General features: G+C 38.4%; 1 protein-coding gene across 14 annotated transcripts in view; it reads right to left on the bottom strand.

The window, feature by feature from the left end:
- arvcfb (ARVCF delta catenin family member b) overlaps positions 1-27,847 on the bottom strand; it is a 216,161-nt gene that overhangs the window by 38,914 nt on the left and 149,400 nt on the right. For 11 of the 14 annotated variants that reach the window (XM_041998645.1, XM_041998654.1, XM_041998646.1 and 8 more), the window contains 6 exons: positions 23,592-24,097; positions 13,957-14,140; positions 7,256-7,373; positions 6,975-7,146; positions 5,805-5,822; positions 3,994-4,065 (listed from right to left, as the gene is read on the bottom strand). In XM_041998645.1, the coding sequence (XP_041854579.1) occupies positions 3,994-4,065; positions 5,805-5,822; positions 6,975-7,146; positions 7,256-7,373; positions 13,957-14,140; positions 23,592-24,097 (1,070 nt within the window). The remainder of the gene's footprint in view (positions 1-3,993; positions 4,066-5,804; positions 5,823-6,974; positions 7,147-7,255; positions 7,374-13,956; positions 14,141-23,591; positions 24,098-27,847) is intronic. The other 3 variants (XM_041998647.1, XM_041998653.1, XM_041998649.1) reach the window with 1 other exon arrangement.

Raw genomic sequence — 27,847 nt, 5'->3', positions numbered from 1 at the left:
CTCTGCTTCCCTGCAGATGGTCATCTAACCTTGTTGAGTTCTTGAGTTTTTCTTGTATTTGCAGACCTCCTGTTTTCGACCCGGTCACGTCCCTGGATTTTGCTCTTGCCCTGCCCACGTCGGATAGTTTCCCTGCTGATAGCCTGCCTGGATATTTAACTCTGCCTTTGACTGACTTTGGATTTACGCTTCCTGGATATTGGACGCTGTTGTGGACAAACTATGGGTTATCGCTCCCCTGACAAGTAGTAGTCTCTATGATCTACCTAGCCAGCCCATGACCACGTCTTTGCATTGTGGACTCATACCCTGGTGTTCTGGAGTTTTTACAGATACCAGCGCTACCTGCCCTTGGACTGTTACCAGTTTTCCTGAACCTTGTTCCTGCCTGTTCCAGAAATAAACTATTTCTTGTTCTAACACAATTCTGTGTGAGGCTGAACTTCCGGGTCTCCAGGAGTGAAATATTACAAAGGAATGATGATTTAAGCCACTCTGAAACATTATCAATGCCATGTGACAGCTTAGCAGCTACTTTTCATTACAATTACAATTTACAATTTCATTGTAATAAATGCAAAGACAAAAGATTTTGATTCTGATATTCATATTATAATCTCCCTCCAGCATCAATACATTTTCTTATTCCTTATCTTATTTAGTAGAAACAAAGTATTAATTTGTAGAACTATACAGGGCCAAAGTAAAAGAAAAAGTGCACTTTTTGCATAAATGAAATTAAAAATAAATCAAATTTAAGGGTCTTTCCAGGTCTTAAAATGAGGCAAATACAGCTTTGAATAAAATGGTGCCATCATTTATTTAACAATGACTAAGCCCAAATGCAGAAATGGTTTGTGGAAAACTAATTAAACTCTTAATTATCGTCATAAAAACAAAAGTTTTGGCAGTTTGCAGGTCTTGCCAAGGAGGAAAGACATCTGCAATGATCTTAGAGAAGTACTTTTTCATCCTATCAGTCAGAGAAAGATAAACAATTTGTAGCCTATTGTTTTACAGTGAGAAAGATTACTCATAAGTGGAGAACATTTAAGACAGTTGCCGATGCTCCCAGGAGTGGATGTTCCAGCATGTTAACTTTAAAATCAGACTGCAATGCTTTAAGAAAGTGGAAGAAATTAATAAAAAAACGCTACATCTCAGATTCTACAGGTCACAGCACAATTACAAAAAAGCTGGAGGTTTCCAGAAGTAAGCTTCTTCACTTTAAGAAGAAACTAATCAGATGATACAATGATACATTCAGAGGCCAGACCTAAGTGTGACTGAAATGCTGCAGTGGAACCTGAAGATAGACCTTTATGAACTGAAGCACTGTTGTAAAGAAGAGTGGGTCAAAATTCCTCCACAACAGTGACGTGCAGTCAGGGGAGGCGACAAATCTAGCTACTTTTACAGTATTGGAGACTTTTGTAGACTGACGTATATGAAAGTAGTTTATTCTTCTCAATGAGGAGTGAGTGCTGCTGCGCAGGCCCCTCTCCTGTCCAAAAGCAATCAGAAGAGGCTTCTGGCAGCAGCAGTAGCTGCATTCAGAGCAGGAGATGATCACCTGTTTCATGACCAGGCTGAAAACGAAATGTTCAAAACTGCTGCAGGATGATTTTGTGCTGGCTTACTGTCAGATATTAATGTCTATTAATGAGGAGTGTGGAGGAAAACAAGTGTTGTGAAATGTTGCAGCCTCCTAATTAGAAAACAACCTACACTTAATAAAATTAAACTAGAATAAAAGAAAATATTAACCAAATAATTTGTTTTATTTCTATTAGTTTTGCCTTTTTAAAAATTTTTTGCTTGTCTTTTCGTCCATTTTTGCCTTTCCCATGACATTCCTCTCCACAGCAGCCTCCATGTACCAGGCTATTATGCACATTAGATGATGTCATTTAGCGATTTCTAGCGACTTTTAGGACGGCCAGTAGCTACTTTTCTCACTGAGGAGTTAGTAACAGTGGGTGTGTGAGTGTAATTGAAAGAGGAATGCTGATAGGATATGAAGCATTACCAGTCGCATGCTGTTGAATGAATATTGAAATAAGATGCTCTTTTCAGTTCTTACAATTGTAAATCAGTGCCTCACCAACCATAAACCTCACAGCACGTCACTGCTCCACAATGATATGAAAGACTGATAACATCATACAGAAAACAATTACTTTAAGTTATTGCTCCCAAAGATGGACCTACAAGCTATTAAAACATGGGATCCACTTAGTTTTTTACAGAGTGCTTCTGCACTTTGGCCTAGTTTTTGTTAAATAAATAATGACAGCATTAGTAAGGACTGGACTATGTTTTATGGAAGGAAAACAGACTGAATATCTTTGTGTGTGTGTAATACAAAACCGCATTTAAGCACAGATCAGTTTACAAGTGCTTGAGGGGGTTTGAGACTCTTTTCCCACTTCAGAGAGCCTCACAGCTTCATGTGCAGGTGCATTTCAGTGCTGGTAGAAAGCTGGTTCATCTGGATTTCCTTATCTGTTTTTTTCAAAGTGGGAAAGAAGCTTTCTACGACAAAATATTTTGCCCTTCATGACAGATGGATGAATGGACAGGTAGGTGGATGGATGGACTTTTGATCTAAAGTATTAATATTAGTGACTTCTGTTAGATAACAGTTCATTCAACAATGCATGTGCTTAAGTGGAATAATGGTTGTGATACTGTAATTATAAAGTTGTGACGTCAGGGATTGGAAACCCCTTTTAAAGCATTGAGGCAGTGACAAGACCAGACCCTTCAAATCCCTGAGAAGAAGCTCGACACATATGTGACAGTGGAATCGTGAGTTTTGACATGCTGCTGAAGCATCAAAACAGTGCTAGCCTCACAACACTTCTGCTTCATAAGGCCCATGCAGAATCAAGCTGACAGGCTTGATCATAACATTCCTATGTAACAGGAATCTGTATAACAATTAAATATAATGTACTGATAGTCAAATTAAACACAAACACTGTGGCAGAAAAGCTATACAGGTGAACATCAGCTGCTGAGAGCAAGCAAATAATTCTCAAACAGAGAGTAGTTCCCATCCTTTGTCTGCTTTAAAAAAAATTACCAAGAGCATCTTACCTGTGGAGTTTTGATTCAGAAAAAAACATGATTTAAAAAAATATTCAGATAAAATAAAAACGTATTTTAAAAATACTTAAAGACTGGAGATCATGCCAGAGTACAAAGAGTCAACACACACAAGTCAAGAGAGTAATCTGTTACGCCACCAACACCAAGTGGCTGAACAACTTTTATGGGTAGAAGAAAGACAGAAAACAGCAGCTGTGTCTGAAACAGAGAAAGCAGTAGATTAACCAGTGACCGATGATCTGTATATAAACACCAGAAACAAGACAGTCAGAGCATCTGGGTTTTTTTAGGACACACATGTGAATATCACAGATTAAACTACTATTCCTTGTTTGTACTTCCTCTGATAGAAGAAAACCAGCAGCTGGTGTTTGTAGTGTCTGGCTCCTATTAATGCACATTACTAAGAATCTCAAAAGTGTTTTCATTGAACTCGTGGCAAAAGAAGACAACAAATCTAAAAATTTTCCAATAATGTGTTAATTGGTTTTTCTTGATCATGCATTGTCAATTTGGGTTAAACATTATTTCAGCTTTGATCCAAGTATTATAGTTCCCCCATTGTGGCAGAGGATTTCACCCATATCACCTCCGCTGTGAACTTGGTTTTGCTTTGTAAATTATAAATAGGCGGCTCAGCGCATTGTTGTAGTATTTAACAGAGAAAAATGTTGCAGAATTGATGCCTGCAGAACCTGTCAACAATCAACTGTCTCACTGGAAGCACCAAACCCTCCAAACATAACTAAATCAACACCTTCAGCAAATAACAAATTTCTTGTTAACCAACACACTTCACCAACCAAACATCCAACTGGACTGTTCGGTCTCTCGCTGGAACAGAGAGATGTTTGGCTCACCAAACAAGGACCTGCCTACCTTTTGATGGCTCTGTACGCTTGGGCAGATCCAATGTATCGTAGTTTTTGTCATTCTCACCATTTTTTCTGCCTGCATAAGAAAGTTAGAGAAAAGACCAAGTTAGTGTATTAGCCTAAGAGATGTCACAGATACCTGGGTTAGACTGATATGGGATTTAAAGGGTGCTATAAGTATTTTTGGAACATAACATGAATGAATGAAAAACACATTTTTTTTCCATGGTAAAAAGAGCATCTGAAAGACAAGAACACACAGTAATAAAAGTATGTGTGGATGAAGCTATCCAAGGTGAGATAGGTTTATATGCACAGAATAACACAGTTTCATGTCACTATGCAGATTCATGTAAATGATGGATGTTCATATCAACCCATAATGACCAGTGAACCATGAATATTTACACAAAACACAAAGAGAAGGGGGAAATGTACAAATACACCAACAGAATTCACACTGTTTATCTACTGATATTCACACTGCACACAAATTTGTGTAGAAAAAGGGAAAAAAAAACAAAACAAACAAAACTAACACACATTCAAGGCAACTACACAACATTTCTCTAAACTTTAGCAACTTAGCGGCAGTGTTTCTGTAGCAGATAAAGTGATGCAGCGGTAGAGGGAAAATGGATGGGTGGAGGCGATGACTGCAGCTCAGCCAGCTACTGCTCAGCTCACATGCATATGGACATGCCCAAGGGACAATACAGAGATACAGAGACGGATTGGCTCGTTCCTCGGCTAGACGGAAGTTAAAATATCCGGTCACTGGGGTCAGTGGAAGCAGAAGTTATGAAGTGCTCCCTCCTGACTGAGCTAACCACTTCCCCCCAGGAAACAAGCTCATATAGTTCAGTTGCCTTAACCCAGGTTAGAGGAGAGAAGGTTTATTTAAAACATATCCTCATCCACTTTGATGTTTATGATGACAGAGACTTTTATGTGAATTATTTTAATCAGTACATGAATCAATTGGATGCTTCATAAGCTTGTACTGAGCTGAGCCAGAATGGACATCAGGCTGATGTAAACATGGGTAGCTAATAGCACCAACTCTGTGGGTTGCAAAGGTGGATTAACTCCACAGCACAAGCACACAGAGTAATATTGATCTCATCAGTTGACATTGATATCCAAGACAGATAATTAACATTTCTCACAATGTTACATCAATTAATCTTGCATACTTGGAAACTACTAAAAATCCTGGATATGATTTGTAAAAACTCTGGAATTAGTAAAATAATTCAAAATTTATTTATTAAAATTACTAAAAGAAAGTCAGCCTACCCAGTAAGAGTAAACCTGTTTTAATAAGAAAAGACACAACCGACAAACAACACAAGGTCTGCAGTGACGCTAGAGGGATCAGGGTTTCTAGTTGGGAGTCCATCAAAGACCTTATCTGGAGTCATTATATGGTTATACATTTCAGAAGAGAATTCTGCTTTCAATTGATTTGATTAATGAAGTTAACCTGAAAAAACAAAAACAGCTGATAAACTTACCACTTTTTCCCCATTACCTTTCACATATTTTAAAAGGCAGATGAAAAGCTAACTCTAGCAAACTGAGATGTTTGGGAAGGGTGGAGTCTAAGACCTCAGAGTTACGCTAATTAAGCATGTGGGATGAATGAAACTAGAGTCTTCTGAAGTCTTTTGGACTTTCTTGGGTTTCTGGAGGGTGCCCAAAACTAATCTAAACTATATTCTACAGCAGGGGGAAGAAAGAAATGCAGGATAGGGAGAGAAAGAGGAAGAGGTGGTGAGCTAATGTGAGAGGGGTTAAAAGGAGGGCACTCACCTTGATTAAACCATTCCTCTATAGTTAGCCAAGGAGGCAGCAGCAATGCCAAAAAACACAAAGCAGGAGAGAAAAGAGGCATGATGAAAAAGATGTGTGTGTTTGTGTGTGCATGGGTCAAAAATCTGCACCTAAATTAATATAAACAGGCTTCTTTCCGCAAAATAGAGCAATCTTTTTCTTAAGGAGAATGAACAAAGGCTATTGTACACAGACAGGTGACATAAGTGAGATGGATTTAAAAAAAAATCGTTTTAAAGTGCAGTTGAAAAGCAAGAATATCGTTAAACTTTAGGAAAATGAGGGGAAAAAAATCTAAAAAGTCTGAAAAAAGAATCTAAAGCAATCACTGAAGAAAGAAAATCAGATTCCACTACTAGACTAGAAGGTGAGCTGGAAAGCCAAGATAAAATATACATAAAAGCAGAACAAAGTGCTAGCATTTATTACAATCCCTGTGTGGGAAGAAAAGAAATTATAGCCAAGAGGATTTTTTTTTACTAGCTGAAACAAAGCATGAGCTTCTGTCCCTGTGCTGGTCACAATTTGTATATTTTTTTTAATTATGAATGTAACAGAACGCTGAAAACGAGGCCAAATTTTCTACTTTATGATGATAAATAAATAACAGAGACTGATGCTTAGCCACTCATCTCATGATTCTTTATAGCTTCGTTTAATGTTTCTGTACCTAAATCTCTTTTGTCACCCTGCTGCAGTGAAACTCAGTGTGCATATATATGCATGTATTGAATGGGTTTCTTTATAAATCTGTATACCGATAGGCACAGTGTTGTCTAGACCTTTGAACCACTGGGAATCACTGAAGAGTAGCAAGAGTCAAAGGTCCGGACTGGTTGTCACATCTCATTGGCTGACTGATTAATGGCAGTCATTATTGTTGTACAGCAACAATTGCCTTTTATAGCCTGAGAGAACAATAATTAAAATGCCACTAACAACACCTACATACACTGCACATGTTAATGACAGGCATTAACAACTAAAGCCTCCCGATGCTGCCATGGAGACGCTACCATAGAAAACAGCCATTACCATCTCCGTCATTTGACAGAGATAAACCATTTAATTAATTTTTTACTACTCATTTAGCGAAAGCAGGAGGTGGTAATCATGTTTCTACCTGAGTGCCTCTTTCCTCCCTCTCACCTTTGGCCTTCTTGCCTCCAAAGCAGCCAGCATCATCCTTCTTCTTTCTCTGTGGCCCTGCTGAACCAGGGGCCTGCAGCGCTGATGGGTCCTGGAACTTTTCGGCACCTGGCACCTCTTTGTGGACGTGATAGGACAGGTTCCTCATGATACAAACGCAGTTCTCAACAGACTAGTAGAGAAGAGAAAGACAGCCATATTCTTGACTGGAACTGCAGCAGAAAATAAATCTAAGACCAAACTCATGCATGTTACAGTGGGAGAGTTGTGAGTTTCTCTACCTTGTTGTCCATGTCTTTCTTCCCAACAGCTGATTGAAGAGCGTGCAGTAGGGCGTCTACTAAACCCTCGCATTCCCTCAGTCTACGCCTGGCTTCTGCTCCATCTGAGCTCACATTTCTGCAGGAAACATGAAAGCATATATTTAGAATGAGCATGCAATGGGACAGTCAATATGAGCAAACCCATGCCATTCAACCCCAGCTGCAAGATTTTCTTGTTTTAAATGTGACCCCTTGACCTTTATTTTTCTCTCTGCCTCAAAAATTCAACACATTAAAACCAGACAACTTTGGCAATAATCAGTAAAAACTTATAAATATGAATTTAATTTTTGGTGCAAAGCAAAAGGTCATCCCTCTTACATCAGTCGGTGCCCTGAGCACAGCTCCTTGGTATAAGCAGCAGAGCTGGTGCAGCCTTAGTGCGGCTGTGTGACTGGCTGTGAAAGGCAAGGCTTTAAAGAGGGTTAAAGGATCTCTGGGACTCCCTGCTCCTCACTAGGGAGTTCATTTATGAGGGCTTCCAACCAACATAATCCCATTAGCTGACCCCCAGTTAGTCTTATGGAAGAGTGGCAGCCTTGCAACGGTAAGCAGAAGTGTGTGCATTTTAGTGCTGTGTATCGCACCCAAAAATACAACATATGTCACTGTTTCTGTTGGACAAATAAAGGACAAAGAAGAAAATATTTAAATATGACAATACCTTTGTAGTATTATCACAAATTAGACTCTTCCTCCAGCTTCTTGGTCAATGAATGCAATGTGAAAAATGAAACTTATCTTTGGGTCAAGAGTGGACAGGCGGCACAGGCCATCTGGACTCACTCACACATCAAACACATCCATCTTTAGCCACCACCTCCCCTATAAACGGATCCAAAGGAGTGTCTGCCTTGGATTTATTTGACAGGAGTGTGTTTGGGGGCCGGCAGACACAAGAGTTTTATTGTCAGCTGTTTCATTTTCAGATGTCTTTCAGGGAGCAGTTAAGTTGTGGGAGGCTTATGGATGGTGGATCTGTCAGTGGAGACAGTGAAAGAAGCTGCGCGTGCCTCTAAAAAGATTAGCTGGTGGTTTATATTTAGGTTTTTATAGAGTTTGTGTTCCTGGCATTGTCAAGATTTTTGCTCATTTGACCATCTTCTTTTGATTGGTGAATCATGTGCAAATTGATTATATAAGAGTTTTTATGGTTGAGGTTGTATCAGCTTGTGTCAGGAGTTGTGGTAGCAACATTTTACTAACTATAGCAGTAAGGTCGCAGAAAATATATAATTTAACTGACTTTTTGTTTGTGATACGTGTTTTTATTATGACCACAGAACAATGCTTATTTCACAGCTATTCGCTTTGGTGAAGCAGTATGTAAGATATTAACATGTTTGAAATGCAAAGAAGAAAGCTGTGTCATTAAAGGTAGTTTTGCTTTATTACTAATTTAAAGATTTTTTTTCTTCACTCACCAAACATATATTTTTTGCTTAGAAGATTTCCAGCAAACTTAACTTCACTCTCTTATTAATTTGTTGAAGAACATTTTGAGTAAATGATCAAATCCAATTACACAGCTGATCTCAGAGAAAGAGACACATCCTCTTTTCTTTAACAATCAAAAGCAGAAGTTGAAAAAACCCCAAAATCTTCAATTATCAGCAACATATTTTTGGGTGGGTATAGTTGCTTCCTAAAGTCTAGTTTGTCATATATATATATATATATATATATATATATATATATATATATATATATATATATATATATATATATATATATATATATATATATATATATATATATATATATATATATATATATATATATATATTTATTGTTTTTTTGTTTTCCTGTTAACAGTTCAGTAAATTCTGATCTTTCCTGCTCTCATTGTGTAATTTTATTTATAGAGGCTAAAAGAATAAGTGGCCGTGCATTCAGAGGTCTGTCTATCTTTTTCAGTATCTACACACACACACACACTGACAGCTTGTCAGTATGATCTTGATGTGTGTATAGTGTTCTTCTGTCAGATGAAGTGTGGGTGTGAAGGTCACACAGAGCCATGTGGTCATCAAAGGACAATAGAGCAGCTAGGAGGAATAGACTGGAGCAGCACTGATGAAGATGAATGGAGACATGGCTGCCCTCTGTTATCAGTCTGCAAGGTTAAAAGCAACATAGCAGAACCACATGTGCACCCTCAGGTCAGGTAAACTCAGGTAAGGTTTTATCAACTCTGACTCTGATTTAAGTCTTTGATTTTTGCTTTTTTTCTAATGAGTGTTTATACTGTTCTCATGATGGCTGAAAAAATAGTGTAAAAGAAAAGTTCTGTTGCATTTGTGCTCACATTTGTAGCATCCTGTTGAGGTACACTAGGTTTATCTAATAGTCAAATGTAGAAGCACAGAAAAGTGTTTACTTTAAGTTTAATATGAATTATATGCATGTGCGCAACATATGGCAGCACTGTAGTGTAGCAGTTAGCATCATCACCTCACAGCAAGAAGGTTTCTGGCTCAAATCTCAGCCGGGGCTTTTCTGTGTGGAGCTGGCATTTGTGGGTTCTTTCCAGGTAGTCCTGGTTCCTCCCACAGTTAATAAAAAAACATGTAAATTGGAATAATTGGGGTTTTCTAAATTCTTCCTAGCTGTGTTTGTTTGTCTTCCTGTATTGGCCCTTTGATGGACTGGTGACCTGTCCAGGGTGTACATACAATGGAATACAATCACTGATGCAACACTGAGCAGTTTACTCTTTTAGGTTAATATATAGTCAATTTTTTTAATTCGACTGGAAAAATCAATTCATAAGAACATGTTGTTTGAATTAGTGATGTAACATTAGCTTTTATATCCATTTAGTTGTTCAAATTTGCATTTTCCTATAATACAAGAGGAAAGTCCAATCTCCTGAAAGTGTTAGACTAAAGTGGAAGTGCTTGGCTACAGACCTCTGGGCTCCACTGCAGTGTAGGCAATTTGTCAATTTGACAGTCATTCCTGTCTTTTTACCTGGAAACAGTTTCATTTCAACACTTCCCTAAACACACACATACAGTACTCTTCATTTTAGGATAAACACTGTACATAAGCAGGCCCCTATCGATAGAGGAGACCGTCATAATAAAACTATTCCTGGCATCAGTGAAGTGCAAGCTGTGTCTCCGTCGGAGTCAGTAAACAGATTCTCCCTGGCATCAGCACTTCTCCCTAGTGCACCAACTCTGCGTCTAGGCAACTGTGGGCTTAGTTACAGTTACCATGGAGATACATTCTCCTCAGCAGGGCCTGCATTTAGGGTCAAAGGAGGGAGAGTGATGGTTGGATATAGTGATATGTGACAGACATGAGTTAAATAGAAATCAAAGTGTTTTGAAATACGGATATATTGTTTGGGTATAAATAAATAAATATACAATATATGTGCATAAAAGAAAGCGCATGACAGATGAAAAATAAAATCATGAGAAACAGCAAGAGGCAGTAAGAGTAGCATTCCTACTGTGGCCTTGATGTCAAATTCAATGACTTTCCTTGATTCCTTCTGGATTTGTTACTGCTGATCTTTAGCACAGAACATTTTAAAATTACGGAGAAGTTTCTGCACTCTGATGTTGTTTAATGTAATACAATAATGTGTATAAAAAAACACTGGTATTCTCGGAAGCCACATCATTCTGGAAGTCAACCAGCACGCCACAGCATCTAAGGCAGGAGGAAACCTGGACTACAGTCTAGACAGGCCTGGCTGGCCCGGTAGGAGACAGCATGGCTAGGCATGAAAACACGCTAACCCACAAACACTTTGCCTTTTTACACATGCCTACAGTCTGTCACTCTGAGATGAAGCCAAAAATCACAGATTCGATGGGGAAGGTAAACAAAAGTAGAGATGAGAAACTGAGAAAAGCACACAAAATTGGGAGCCAATCAGAAACTAGGAGATATATTCTCCATTTTCTTGAATAAAATAAATTCCTCATTTGGTCATAAAACTAGAAATTTTCACTTAGAATTATCTAAAAACAATCTAAACAATGTTCACTTTATTCTCATTTATAATAAAAAATAAAAACAGCAAAAGACCTCATTTAAACAGTGAACATAACTCTGGTCTTGATGTTGTCTGGCATACTGTATTGTGCTACAGAAACATGACATGTGATCAAAGTAAGCTTTTGAACCATATTTTGATTTCTGAAAATTAACCCGTTATTGCCTGACCCATGAAAAAATGGTAAGAAAGTCCAATGTTTTTAATTTGAGGTCTTTATTTGGCCCATTAACACAATGTAACAAAATTTACATGGTTCTACCATTTATTACAATGTGATATATTAAAAATATTATAATGTGGTTTTCTGCTTCTGGGTATCTATTAGGGGACAGAAGATGTATCAGAAGTATCAGATTTTGTCCAACAGGATTTTGAGCAAAGTTTATACCATAAATTGAAGCAAAATGTCTCAGAAACTGTACGTAACAAATATGTCACGTTGGGCTCTTATGGGTTAATCATCGTGTCTGTCTGAATGGATATCAGGTAAACGCACTCAGCCCTTTGTCAGATGTATTTACTTGTAACTGCTAGTTTGGTCATTTGTTCCTGCATGGTTTAGTTTTCTTGTGTTACGGCAGAGGAAGTGCTCCTCATAACAAATTGGACCTGAAGATGCACAGAAGAATTGGTGTTTCATCGCAGTAATGAGGACATTGCACCAGCCTTTTGTGGTGAAGAGGGATCTGATCTGAAAGGTAAAGCTTTGAGATTTAAGGAGTAACCAAATAAGATAACAGACAATGAGTTTCATTCAGAGGGTGGCAGGGCTCAGCTTTAGGGATCGGGTAATAGGAGAGTTTCAAAAGAAAAGTCAGCTGAGAAGGTATGGACATCCGATTAGGATGCCTTCCTTTAGACATGCCATCCTTTAGAGTACGCCCAGCTGGGACAAAACCCAGAAGAGGACCCAGGACACGCTAGAGGGATTAAATATCTGTTTTGGCCTGGGAATGTCTCAGGATGCCTCAGGGAAGAGCTGGAGAGTGGCACTGGAGAAAGGATTGTTTGTTTCCCTTCTTAACCTCAGGGATCTGATCTCAGATAAGCAGCAGAAAACAAAAGGATGTACACTTTCAAAGTGCAAATAAACAAGTGCTGATGACGGGTTAAAGTTTAGCAAACGATGCACTGATGTGACTGATGACTTCTGTGGAAATAAGGGAGATTCCATTACTGTTCATGATGATGAGGGATCTGTGTCATGATCAATAAATCAACAGATCATATTTATATATTTAGAACAACTCAGTTTCTGATAGATTTGAGAAATGATGAAGATGATGTTTCTAAGTGTTAAAAGAAGCCGGATTAAATGACTCATCTGGTTTTTAGACTCTTTTAGATGGTAAACACGTATAACATATGTGAGCTCTTTAGGTGCATAAAATGCATTGTGGTACAAATGACAAGAATCTAGTTATCAAAAGATCTGCCACTGCGGGTTTTCAGAAAAATGTCTTTATCTCTATCGTTTGAACATCTGTGAAGACTAACATGACTTCCCTTGCTGCCTTTTGACTTGGAGCTAAGACCAGATCATCGTGATGCACTGATACGACGTTAGCTTTACTGTTGGCTGGCTGAAGCTGTAGCATCATTGAAAGTGCATTGTCATGGATGCAAAATCCATTGTGCACTTGTCTGGACCCGAAATGGTAGTCAGGATGGTTTTGTGAGTCACATAACTCTCATAGAAGTACACCAACATGGAGACAAGATGTATTAGATGATGTCGCTGAAAACTAAATGGTTCAACAGCAATCAATATTAGCCAGGGTGGTTAAAGTGTAGTGTTAAAGTAAAAACTCATCTGAAGAGATAACACATTGCATATGGGCAAATGTGAAGTTAGAATTTGACCAGGGGTCATAAATAGCTGCATGTTTTTCTGATGTCACAGACTCAAGCCGCCCTGCAATCCCACTGCAGACAGACCAACATACTTAACCCATGTACAGACGTAGGCCGGAGCAGGAGGAATACAGCATCTGCTACATCATAAATCAACAAAGTACCTAAAGGACTTACATCTGACCCTGGACTACGTTCAGTAAACAGTCATATACATCCCACCTGTCCCCTCTGAAACTGGTGTCTTTGTCAAAACAAATGTTAAAGAGTTTTTGGAGCTCATTATTCTCGATCCTGTGTATGTTAAGCTAAGCCTCTCTTTTAAATCCAGGACAGCCACATAAATGTGTGCACATACTAGAACCCCAAATAAACTTTAACCTGAATAAATCTGCCATCTGGCTTCTCACTTGTGCCTGCTGTCTGTTTCCTTCCTTCACTTCAAACTGGTTTTATTAGAAGCCCTCGATCTGCCTGAGCTCTTCAAACATATTTAAGGATTTTACATTAAAATATAATAAAAAAACTGATTTACACACACACATACATATATATATATATATATATATATATATATATATTCCCCCACCCCCCAAACTATCATTTCCAGTATTTAAAAATATTCATAGGACTTCATCTTTTTTCTTCAAGGAGAAAGTAGATCTTCATCTACAATAAGTCTCTCAAAAAATCCATCAATTTAGAAACTTAAATGAAAAAATATGGTTCTTATCACACAGAAGGGTGAAACAGATCTGCGTACAGATTTGTTCTGAGCAGGCCATACCTGAGGCAGCCGGATGTGTTTTTGAAGACAGTGGTCCACTCAGCATCACGCGGCTTTGAGTCCTCATTGGGTTCATGCTCCCAACCCGAGTGGGGGATTATGACCTCATTGGTCATGGTCTGCAGGCCATGGTTGATGATCACCATCTTCAGGGGCTCATAAGATGACAGATTCCACAGGGTTCCTGCAGGGAAGCACAAGGTGGAAGAAAATGAAGACACATATAGAGACACAGATAGAGATAAGGGGGAGGAAATTGTTGATTTGGAAAGAGGATTATACAGAAAAATAGAGAGCATTTAAGGCCATAATTTGGAAAAGGAAAATATAATAGAGTGAACAATGTGAAGAAAGATGTGACAGTACTAGAAAAGGCGGCAGTGGGAAGAATTGTTGACAGACAATGAAAGTGACACAATTTAATGATTACTCTGTAGCAGCAAAGAAGCACGTTGTGCAGAGTCTACAACTGAAATCAAAACTACATTTAGTCTGGCATCGAGCAACAATTTTAGGCCATTTACTGAATGTACTTGTATAAAATCATAAAAAAATCTTCGTTTGCTTTTGTAAAATAATACAATCCTCATATTAATAATATTAGTTCCACATACTGAATGACACAAATACTGCACTAAAAGCCCTAATAAATAAATGTTATGCAAATACAGATATATTATACATAGATTTACAAGAAGTGTAAATAAAATACTTCACTATAAAATCAGCTTAGGGTTTAACATATTGATTGCCTCCCACACAATCCTGTGCCAGCATAGTTTATACTTCTGTTTAAAAAAAATTGAATAATAAAATAAAATAAAAAAGGAGTTCTCTGAGCTGAGTATGTGCATCGTAAGCTTTCACAAGGCAGGCAGATAAAGAAGACAGAGCGAAATATTTGGAAGCACAGGCAAGCAGCTGTAAAAATAAACCTCTGTGTTAAAGCATCAACATCCCCCACGTTCGAACTCAGACATGTTGAAGCTGTGGAGCAAAGCTACTTCCAGTTTGAGCAGCATATAAAAATTTTAGACCAAAAACATCTGTCTCTGACACATTTCTGAGTTTTTGTTTTCATAAATTCATCTTTCATGAGTCTATTTAGTTTTCCATCACATATTCCCATGTCAGATATTTATTTGACATTATATAAAGTTTTTATGTACATACTTTATGAATACAAGTTATTCACTTATTATTCTGCTTCATTTTGTATTGATTTTGGGGAATGAAAAGCTTTAGTATCATGTTTCTCTAGATCCAGTGATTTAATCTGTGGGCTGAAAATTAAACTATCAAATTACATCCAATTTTTCCACGTTTTGAAAATTACTTATGTATACTTTACAAACCTTTTGCAGATCTAATAAGAATGGCATGACTAAATGTTGCTGGGCATAGATTTATATGAGTATTCAACAAAAATTAAGAAGTCAAATCACAAAAACTAACTTTACACTACTTTATTTAAAAAAAAAATGCATGTACTTAATACATTATCTTCACCCCACTTTGAATAACAGCTCAAGTGTTAAGATTAAACACACATTCACACGCTCAAACTCATGCTGACGTGCCTAAAGACACATGCGTCTTGCACGTATGAATGTGCTGATACAGTTGTGAAGACATATTCACCGACACCCACAGTGTGAGTGAGTCCCATTTGGACCATAATAGCCAGCCATTAGTGGAGCGCAGAAACTGCAGCACTTCCTGAACCCGTTTCTTTAAAACAGTTTCTGTACATTTTCCAGACCATCAATATTTCCTCTGTGAAATCATGCTCACCACACATGAGGAAGGGGGGAAAAAGGGGGGGGGGACCTGGGCTAAAAATAACTAAACGCCTTCCAATCTGGTTGTGTCTTAATAAAGTATTTAAAGCTATGACTAAATGAACTCTTTACATGCATTTTTTTTTTTTTTTTTTTTTTAAGTCTCAGTTCAATTACTCTGACATTACTGCATCTTTCTGTATTAGCAATGAAACACAGCACTATTTAAAATCAAATATATAGTGAAGTGGAAACACTGTACCTCCATTCATCCTGTAATTATTGACAGCGATTGGATTGACTTCCTGTGCATCACTCCTCACAAGGCTAGCAGCAATTAGATGTGTAGGAAGGCGTGCAGCCCTGTGTGTATGTTTGCCCTGTGTTATAATTATTCAACGAAGGCCTTGTATGTTTATTAATAACATCACACTATACCTAAGAATATTCACTTGATATACAGTGCTTGCTGGGAGCACAACACCAAGTAACAGAAAATTCAATTAAATCGAGTAAATTTTATGATATGCTTTAGGGAATAAATAATCTATTTTTATCCTGCCTGCCAGATTACTTACAGGGAAAACTATGCCCAAAGCCCCTACACTACTTAAGTAAACTAAGGTAATTACACTGTTAAATAATTTTGTGCTTTAAGTGTTTACTGTAGATTTCATACCTCTACAAATTCAATATCGATTTTTACAAGCACTTTCATGGGATGTTGAACCTGGGCCAGCATAATGAATGTACTGTACTTCCATCAACTTCACTGAAGCTCTGATTGATTAAACTGTACGACGATTATTTACATTTCTGCTTTCTGCAGATATTGTCATCCATCTTCATATTGTCCTGTCTTCGTGTATTATAGGTAACTACTCTTGTTCAAACAACTGAATAAATGAATTAATCAATGAATAAAAAAAAAGTCAATGATGCCGTTATTAATAAAGCTGTGAAATTACAGTAAAGTTACAGAAATCTACAAAACTACAAAATGAAAACAAACAAAAATGCAAATAATAACAATAGTGGGGTGCCGTGGCTCAGTGGGTAGAGTGATCGTCTTGTAGCCTGAGGGTTGCTGGTTTGATCCTCGGCCTGTCAAGCTCATGTCGAGATGTCCCTGAGCAAGACATTAAACCCAAAATTGCTCCTGATGGGTCGTAGTTGAGCGTCCTGCATGGCAGTTTCTGCCATCAGTGTATGAATGTGTGTGAATGGGTGAATGTGATGTATAATGTAAAGCGCTTTGGGTAAAAGCACTATATAAATACTTTCCATTTTAATAATAATAATAATAATAATTCTCAGTTGTTTAACTCTAAATAATAATTAATAATAAAATACTTCCACACAGACTCCGTCAGTATTACTCTAGACATCTGCTATATACACTATATACAAGCCATATAGATATCCATGCAGACACATGCTAACAGTACCACCTTTTTGCAAAAATCAGTAGCTCAAATGCTATTTTTATAATTGTGTGGATTTTCACATTCAATAAGTGATAAGGACTTGCATTTGTAGATATTCATAAAAAGAGAGACAACAATACCTTTTTGAAAATTGTGACTTCAGTGCTTCCGAATAACTCATGACTGAAATCCACTCAAAAGCTAACAAAATTTGATGTGTACTTGCATAAGTACAAGAAATCCATACGATGATGGAGGCTGGAGTTGGGGTACACCTTGGATAGGCTGCCATGTCCCACACATGCAAGCCCCTCTCAGAAAGGCTAGGCCAAGGTTAGAGTTCATTTTGTGATGTAACTGTGTAACAGGTACCATGTTGACCTCTTAAATCCCTCCATGTGCAGTGTCACCTTGGCTCCACTCCTGATAAATATTTGCTCCAGTCTCAGTTTTCACAGGGTCAATTTGTTACGTATTCCAAACCATTGCTCCTGAGCATTAAGAGGAAGAATCAGCATCCAGGCATGAATCCAATTACAAACAAATGTGCACTTACAGTGTATGTTCTCTAGTATGATGACAGATAGCATGACATTCATGCCTGCCTGCCAGGCTGACAGCTTGATTACATCCCCCCATTGTGGCATTAGCATCAGTTTATGACACATTTAGGAAACATTCAGTGTGGCATAAACATATGATGAATATAAGCTCAAAGTGTTGCCACAGTATCGTCCTAGTTTTACAGTGTATGGAGAATATTTGGTACTTATTTACAGGTATAAGCTCTGCAACATATTTTAGCAGATGAGAAAGAAACAAATAGCACATTAATAATCCACAAAAGACATTATTCTCATTCATCCACGCGATACACCCCACTGTGAGATAAATGGTGCACAATGTCTTAATTAATGCAGTGATTTATCATGAAGTATAGTCAACAGTCTGGCTGGAAATGTGTTTGTGTCAAATGCACATTTTTCACATGAGCGTCAGAGAATTTGTTAGCAAAACACAACTTACAGAAACAAACAAAGCCTCATAACAACCTCAGGACTGCAAAGTGACTAAAGACACACAAGCCTTTTCCTCCCATGAGACACATTAGGTTACATCCAGTCTTGCAAATTCTTTCCACCCTAGGTTGTTCACCGTCACCTTCAGTGTTTCAGCTGAAATACTACTCGGGCCGTACGAATCAGTCAACTCTACACTGATCACATATGCCAGAGGGGAGGAAGAGGCATGTCTTTGCTGTGGCTGTGATCCATCATATACGGCAGGCATACAGCCCACTGACAGATTGTTATTTAAGGTGACAGAGTGCTGTGGAAGTGACGATCTCCATCCCAAGTCCTGCCACTGTTTCAGGCCACTGACTCTGGATCAGGTTTTAGTCCATTTGCTGTCCTCTATCAGTCTGTTAGAGGTACATGTGAGTATGTGTGTTGAAGATGTTCTGCTGTCTCACAAGACGGATACAGAATCCATATAATTGTGATGTCAAAGCCTCACTTCACACCTGATTTGGACCCACACCTGTGTTTCAGGAGTAATTTAATTTAATACCAGATCTCAAAAGGTTTTGTGTATTTATACTGCATGAAGATGTATTTATGAATCAAAGAAGAGACTACTGAGGTTAGTTTGGATGGATACTGTCAAAACACACTACTTTCAAACTCAGCATTAAGAAAAAATGCACTGCAGAGCCGTCAAATAAGAGATAAATGTGCTTCAGTTAATCAGTGCAAAGATCCATGATGCAGCCAGCTTGCATCTTTTTCAGGAATAATCTGTAGGTGATCCAAACCTCTACATCACTGTTGGCTGAAGGCTGCAGTCTGACTTGCTTTTGAAAAAGAAAAGCATTTTTACAACCCTCAAGTTTTTAGTTTTTGTCTGGAGATTTGCTTTGGGGATCACCAGATCTTAGTGCATCATCATAACTGGTACTAAAGCCGAAATATCATCTGAGATTTAAAAAAAAAAAAACAAAACGTCTCTTTCCTTAATTTATTAATTTTTTTTTATTTTGGTATCTAATACATCCGGATTCCCAATAGGACCACCATATTAAATTCCATGACAGCTGCTTTAAAGATTTAGAAATGCTATTTCTTTCTTATTTATTCAGTGTTTGTTTTTCTGCTGAGAAATGTTCTGAGACAGGAAACAGTGACTGGGTTGCAACAAAAAGTTGTGCATAATCTGACAAATAGTCAAAACTTGTTTTTTGTTTTGTTTTTGTTTTTTAACAATGAAAATTATATGAAGGGCTTATTACATAAAATATAGATCTGATAATTACGCAGCAACAATGATTCCCTAGAACGATCTGAACTAAGACTGGAACCGGGACTGGAGATGTGACTAAGGCTAATTAAATTTTCCAGGCACCACTGGCAGACATGTTGCTCTTCAAGCAGGGCTATTAACTTAGTTCTGCCCATTACCGTCCTCGTCCCCTCCTTCTCCTCCTCCCCCTTATGTTATCCATCACACTCTTACTGGTAAAGCAGGATGAAGGCACGGTTAAGAAAAGAGAAAGGGCAAGCAGAAACACAGCAAGCATGACAACAGGAAGGAAGGAAGGATACTTAAAAGAATAAATTAACTCTACAACAAATGTACACAAAATAAGAATTGGAAGATCTATATGTGTGTGTATATGTTTAATAAGGGCAGAAAGGTTAAGCAACATGCAAACACATCTGTAAACTGTATTTATGTCTTATCTAATAGTGAACTCAGCAGTCTGCCTGATTACTCACGATGGGATACCTTAGGTATGTCGCCCCTTCTTTAAAATAACTACCATCTTATCTCATCTTATGCATCATGACAATGCGTAAGAGTCACATCTACATGTGCATGTGTTTGTCCTGTAAATAGCACGCTCCATGTTGTAAATGCTGCTTTTGTGTACCAGAATAAAGCACCAGAGTGAATATGATAAAAGTGGAAGTCCTAATATCTTTGATTTCATAAAAATGATCTCACACAGACAGCAAATATCACATGTGCTGTGACTCTTTTCATCTCTCTTGTGGATACATCATGAATGAAGATGTGACGAATAGTAATGAAAAACTGACTCGTTTTACTTAATTACAGTCCTGAACCACATTACAGAACCTTCTCTAAGTTAAAAAAAAAAAAAATCACATCTCTTTAGGTAACAGAGCTTTCTTCTTGAGGTAAAGTCCATCTGAAATGGACAATTTACAGCATGTCCTATTTTTTCCAAAATGAAAGAAATAAAAATGTACTTAACATTCACAGCATTCATGTATGCTGATGACATAGTCATGTTCACAACAGAAGGACCTGAAAAAGTTAACTGTATGTTTTGCATGACTGCAAAAAAACTAGTTTATAAATAAGTCATGGTAACACTGAAATAAAAATATCTAGGCATAGACTTAAAATATATAAATAAAGCAGAAATACAAGCTTCTTTGGGACCAAAATAATAATGAGTCAATGTATATTTCAATTTAGAGGGGATTACACTAAATTATTAACAAATTATTATACATGTATGATTTTAATGAATGAAACATGTGGGTTTTAGGTTTTCTCAGATTTAGCTTGTTTTGTTTGTCCTGTTTGTTTGGATCACTGATAACAATCTCAGAGAGATTTGATAAGGTTTCTAGATTAGCTTAATTTTAGGAAAACTACTTGAGGAGGTTTTTCCACATTATTAAGCAAGTCACAGGTGCACAGGGCATCTAGACAACAACATAATGATTATTCCCTATCCCCAAGTTGTTTGTTATAATTTTTTATTCAAATCTGAGAAGGAAAATGTATCCATGTTGAGTCTATTCAAATGAACTGGATCTAAAATCAGACACCACTCTAACTGCCTGCATTAATAATGTCATTGTATTGTTTGTACTCTTTACAATTTTAAGTGATTGACAGAGAAATGAAATGAGGTGAAACGAGTAAGTCATTCAAGCATACAAGCAAAATATCAAAGCCCATAAACTAGGACACATAAATGGGACGCAAACATCATTAATTAATGCTTCTAATTATTTCTCCTGCTATAACATGTCAAAAAGATTGCAGTGAAAAACTTTTACCATCTGCCACAAACCTGATGGGTGATTCATGAGCATTAGCTTTGAGTGCTTTAAACTAAAGCAGCTACGAGACACTGTATATACTACAGACAAAACCACAGAAAACTTGACTTGTGTGTCTGGATGTTATTTATAAAAGAAACAAATTCCCACCCAACTTACTCCATCAGCATTTTTCATCTAAATGACATTACCCGTCAAAAAAAAAAAAACAGGACACATATCTGCTTAATAATTTCCATTTTTAGAGGGAGAATTGCTGCAGAGCACAAAGAGCCCAGAGCCAAGCAGAAAAGGAAAACAGAATTACTCAGAACAGTAAGAAGATCTAAAAATATAAGTGACTTGTCTGTTTGTCTGTCTTGTGTGTTGGAATATGAAACCACTAGGTTCCTTCCACGTCACCCATTCCACTCTGCAGAAAGCAGAGCTTCCTGTGGTTTGTGCAGTCCCTGTAAAACTCTTAAACACACAGACTAAGAAAAGAGGCCCATATTTAAAACCCTTCAATTATATTTAATTGTAGAAAAAAACTTGGCCAATGCCAGCCCCGTGGATGAGCTTGCATTGTGTAGAGACTGTTTTCACCAGGGCCAAAGCTCTGGCAATGAGCACCTAAAGCTGAAAGAGGAGTAAACCAGCTAAGAGAGAAAAATCACTGAGAGCGTTGATAATGAATGAACAAGGGAAAAAAAAATTAGACTGAATGTGGGAGGGTTGAATAATGAGTAAGAGAGGGGAGAAAAGCCTCCTTCCATTCTGTCCTCCTTGTCTTGTGGTGCAGAGTTATTTTTAGCTACAATAGGGAGCAACACGGTGCTGTAAAGGCAATCATTTATGCTGCAGCACCGTCATTGCTCACTGCAACATCCCTGTCACAGCAAAGGAGACAGACACACACACATAAAATTACACATGCATGCAACGTTCTGTAAATAGCCCGTATGCTATCCTGATATTCATCAAACCATGTCACCCAGCTAGGAACCATTTTTGGATCCCAAAAACTTCCTGAAATCTGTGAGCATACTGTAACTTCACTAGGGTCAGGTTTCTCACTTTAAAGTGGTTCTCATTTTTCACATGAGTGCACTGCAAATAAACACTCCTGCGCAGACCCCAAAATCTGTCAGGATAAACTGAGCACACACATAAACATGCACACACAAAAGTGCATTCTCCAGCTGACTTTTGCTGGACAAGGAGAAGACACCCTTCAACGGCACGTGAATCAATAGCTCCTCTTAAAGGAATTAAAACATATTCCATTACCCAATGCAGTTAATAGCTCTCCCTAAAAGATCAATATTTCTATGATTTCTGCTTTTCTAAAGAGAATCCTTTCACTTTCTATCCATCTTTTCCTGCTTAGAGTACTGCATAATAAGGTTTAAGTAATCAAATATCACAATAAGTGTTCTTTATTACAACTCTGCTGTAACCTTTGTAAGCGTTCAATGAGAAAATGCCTGTGAGAACATGAAGCTGCACATTACCGTTTGGCTTAACACTTTTAGACAAGCTTTTGTATGATAATTTGCTGAAACGTATCATTAAAGAATGATTAATTTATAGCTTTGAATGCACTGTTATCTCTCCTCACCAGCATATTGGGAGTCACAATTTAGTGCTAATTGGGACACAAACTTATCACATAATTGTTCCCTATTGAGATAATACAGTAGATGCCAGTATTTTAAAATTGTATTAAGTGGTAGAGACCTAAAGTCTATATGTTCACATAGCTTGATTCCCAGCCCACATTGCTATGCAGAGCATGAGGTTGTGGCAACTGCAATGAAATTAAACTGAATGTGTGATGGAAACTATGCAGCCAGCGGTTGAAAATTAAACTAAGATACAATTATATCAACTCAAGGCTTCAAAGTAGTACTTCAGTTTGTGAAAGAGAATTGTGAGTGATTAAGGAGACAAGAAAAGCAATCTCACAGTTAATACCTAACAAAGCCAACAAACTTGACTGACAGTGCTGTGCAAGTGACTTTTGTAGAAGAATTTATTTGTGTTAATAGCTTTTTCTGGGTCAACGTGGCTAAATAAATAAAGTCTGACTAGCAGTAAAATATGTTTTCATGAAAAACTGACTTAGAAAACAGAAAACTGTGAAATTTTGTGCAACAGCTGAAGATGCAACGGTCAAAACACAACTCCATAACATCTGTCAACCATAGACAGATGTTTTTCCTTTTTTAAAGTTTACCACAAGATTTCAGTCTTGTATAACTCCAGCTTAAAGAAAACAAAACAAACAAAAAAAAACATTTTTTGAAAATGTCACACTGCTGATTTAAAATGGAAATGTTTACCTGTGATTAGTTCTCGAACTTCCATGTCGTTGGTCTTCCTCAGCAGGCGGATAAGGGCCGGGATGCCGTCACAGTTCTTGATGGCCACCTTGTTGTCATTGTCCTTGCCGTAGGAGATGTTGCGCAGAGCGCCACAAGCCTTGCGGTGGACTTCAGATTTAGGGTGATCCAAGAGTCCCACCAGAACAGGAATCCCCTTCAGCTGGCGCACGTCCTTCTTGATCTTGTCATTTTCGTAGCAGAGATGTTGCAGGTAAGCGGCGGCGTTGGACTTTACCGGGTCGATAGGGTGGCCTAGCATGGCGATGACCTCGGGGAGATCAGGGTCCCGCCAGCGTGGGTCCTTGCGGATGCTGTCAATGGAAGGTGAGCGCCGGCCGCCCATCCGGTCCAGACTGGCCATGCTTCCCCTCTCTGGCTGAGCCAGTGGGGCTGAATACATGCCGTGGATATAAGGGTGGCGCTCATCGATCAGCTCTGCCTCAATGGGGTCATCTGGGTACCCTCTGGCAGATAAGAGAGGAGAGGACAGTTAGGACGGAGAAGATGGAAGAGGTAAATGGAGGGTGACTCAGACAGACTTGTCTGAGAGTAATTACACAACCAGGGGACCAGGAAAGACTTTGAGAAAAACCAACTGAGGTGAGACACTGACTAATGAGGGCAGACAGGTAAAGCAGAGGACAAAGTTATCTGTAGTTTGGATCTATTATTATCAGCTTCGTCACTGGGACGGCGATGGCAACTATGTGACAAGAGTTGCATGATGTGCAACATTCTGCTCGGTGTTTCCGGTCATATAGGGAATAACAAACATGTCAGATTTCACAAACATCAAGTCAGAGAGAAAGTGATGGAGAGACAGGAAAAGACCGCACAAAGAAAATAACAGGCAGCTCAAAAGGGAAAATGACACAAGGCAACACCAAAGTAGAACCTTTGAGGGGAAATACTAGTGAAAGTTTTTTTTCTTTATTCAAGCTACTCAAAAATTAAATAAATAAAGAAAGAAAGAAAAGAAAAGAAAAAAAAGAATGTAATGCTGCTTCCTGCAGGAAATGGAGAAATCTGCTATACTGTCCCCCACAGTGCCTCCAGGGCTTCAGCACACAGTTGCTAAAATGTTAATGACCCCCACTGTGGGACTTCTTTACCAGCATTAGCCTCATTAGCATTACTGCTATTAGTGCTGGTGACTTAAACATTATCAAGGTTTACTCATTTATGGTGATGAAACAAAGTGGCATAGTTGCCATTTCCAAAGACTCTGAAGAGTCTGTTCTCTACAGTTCTTGGCTCTTTAATCATAGAGAGGATGTTTTACTTGAAGGGTCCACTCTGAGCATCGAGAGCCAGGGGAGGCAGGTTTAGCATCAGCAAACAAGGTGCAAAAAATAATTTTGAAACTTTTCATTAGAAAAGGAAGAGGAGATGTTTGGTAGGCAGAGATCTGGCACAGGGAGGGAAAGTAAATTTGGGTTGTGTGATTATATAGAGCCATCATATTCCCCCCTCTACCCACCCTACTGTTTGAGATTGTTCCCCTCATTACATAATCCAGCTAGTCTCTTCTCACCATCTTTTATGTACGGTGGTTGGCGGTGCAGCAAAATTGTGTCCAAAGTTGGATGTTGTCAGTAAATTTTCATAATGAGCTCAAATTTTAATGAGCTTTATGTTAATTATGTGTTTTTACACTTCTTCCAAGGCATCGGTAGAAATCAGGAGGGGGTCTGCATGTTGGCTTCTCTTGGTTCTGTTGTATTCCTCTTTTACAAAAGCTGTGCAGTAGCATATTGGCTTTTATGGCATTTACTTTACTTCTGTCGGGGAAATCGATTGGAGATGAACTGAGATGTAAACTCCTACCCAAACAATGTGTCACAATATTAAATCCCTTTTTCTGATGGATAGAGAGAGAATTTATAGAGATGAAGTGAGACATACTGCTGTAAAGCATGGCCTTCGACCGAATGCTGCAAGGTAATTGAATAGAAAGAACCACTGTGCTGAATGAAACTGCAGTTACATGGTTATATATAAGTAGAAAAAAGCCATCGATTGAGCAAAACTAACTTGAGCCAAATTGGACGTTGTGAGCTGCATCATCACTGTATGCTTTGTAGAACATGTTGGTGAACCACAAAAACTCCACAGGCAGCTTGTTACCAAAGTGTGGAAGGAGGGGCAAATCAAGAGCCTGATTACAACACATCATCTGGAAAGCAACTGCTCTGAGGTTTGGCAAAAGACGGAACTGCATGATAGAATATGTGGGAAAAAGAGGGAAATTTGCCAGTATGTGTTCGCATGCTGTTTGTTACTTCCTTGCATACATTCCAGACTTGAAAACCATCACCCAGATTTCCTTTGCTGCACACATGACAAGCAGGAAGAACACACTTAAAGAAAAGGACAGTTCCCAATCCCAGAGTCATGACCATCGTGGAGACCGACATACATTAACAACCACTTTTGTCATGCACAGGGTCTCTATTTTCCTCATTCGTCTCTCTCATTATGCATCACACTGCTCTTCTTTTATATTTTAGCACACACACACTTCAACACAGAGATAATATGTACAGTTGTGCAGATCGTGGCTCATTTAGATTTGGACTGATGCACTTGGTCTTTTGGTAAAACGAGCGTCATGAGGCTGAGTGATGGGAATGTCACAATTTGCATTTAAATTGCCAGCATTGTGTGTACAGGGAAGGGTGTATTCATGGGATGCGAAAGGGCTCTCTGCTGCCAGATGTGATACTCTGGACGTGACCACAACAGATCTATCTCTTCATGTCAATCTAGCTGCTTAATGTCTGGGCTATTTGTATATCTTTATGTTTATCTTATGACACATGGCTACACTTGTTTAGTGTTTGGATATAAAATGTATCCATGTTTCCAAACTTCAAGACTCATGAATTTATCTGGAGAATCATTCATATTCACACTACTCTTTCTTTCTTTCACATTCTGTCAGTTCTTTTAACCACCCGTCAGTTACAGCGATGTCTGGCCCTGCTCGTCTGCCTATCAAAGAAAATCAACTGAAGAGGATTACAGACGCCAAAGATGTCTGCATCTTGCTTGTACACATTTATGAGCTTATCGCTGTCACTTTCTGTTGACTATACTGCTCCTTTTTCACATTATGGGCAGTAATTGTTTTGTTGATCAGAAGAGTTTTCATGGGAACACAATTAAAAAGAACAGAAATGAGTGCTGGTGTTTCAATGGAATTTGTCACTGCCACCACCACTTTGTTTTCATGCCAGTGAAGTAAATTGACGTTGTTTCCCCATGTAATTTAGAAGAGCATTCTGGGAAACCCCAAACATGACAGAGGGGACATCAAATATCAAGATTGATATTTGCTGCCAGTTAAAGCCTCTTGGTAAACCTTGAAGAGGAGGCAGAGGAAGGCCAAGTTGGCCACATCACTTCTGCAGGCCATTTTCTACAGACACTAGTGGAGGAGATTAAGACACTCCTCCACCTCTCTCAATTAAGTAATGAGTGACTGTAAGCATGCATGCGTTTATGTCATGTGTGTGTGTGTTTATATAAGTGGTGACTTTTGGATGCAGGTGGGCAGGTGAAGAAAAGTGAATCGCCCAAGGAGAGATGAACCATTAGAGATTGGTTTAAAGACGCCCCTGTAGTTTAGCAAAGTTCAAAAGCAGCTATTAATCACTCTGGCATGAGGACACCCACACTCACAGAAAGGTGCTCATGGACACACACACTGTGTGACAAACATATAAACGATGTGTTAGAAGGGGTGAGGAAGGTAGGGTACTTCCATCTAGACAGTTTATCCTTGCCTGCCTAGAAATAAGGCAAAAAGAGATGCCCTTCGATCCATCAGGAGCTCAGGCTCTAAAGTTCTTTCAACTCAAAGAGATATAAACTGAAAAGCATCAGATTTTTCATTTAAACTGATTAAGCTTCTTCATGCTTTCCTAATTAGACACATCAGTGTTCAAAGAAAAGAGAAAGAATCACAGTGACAGAATACCTCAGTGACAGAATAGAAGGAATATTCCAGTATTCAGTATTACAAACAAAATAAAAACTCAGTAAATGAGGACAGAAACAGCAAAACCCAAATGCATCTGCATAGCCAGCTGCAGATTCAGCACTTGTGACCATTAAGACCATGTGTAACACGTATGTGAACTTCGGACCATGAGTCTTAATGGGTAAATATCTAGCATTATGGTTAACTCTTAAATCTAAGAGGAAAGCAC

This window comes from Melanotaenia boesemani, chromosome 11 (assembly GCF_017639745.1).
Source record: "Melanotaenia boesemani isolate fMelBoe1 chromosome 11, fMelBoe1.pri, whole genome shotgun sequence".
In the NCBI taxonomy this organism is placed as follows: domain Eukaryota; kingdom Metazoa; phylum Chordata; class Actinopteri; order Atheriniformes; family Melanotaeniidae; genus Melanotaenia; species Melanotaenia boesemani.
The sequence above is the reverse complement of the archived record's forward strand: the minus strand, read 5'-3'. Positions and strand labels throughout refer to the sequence as shown.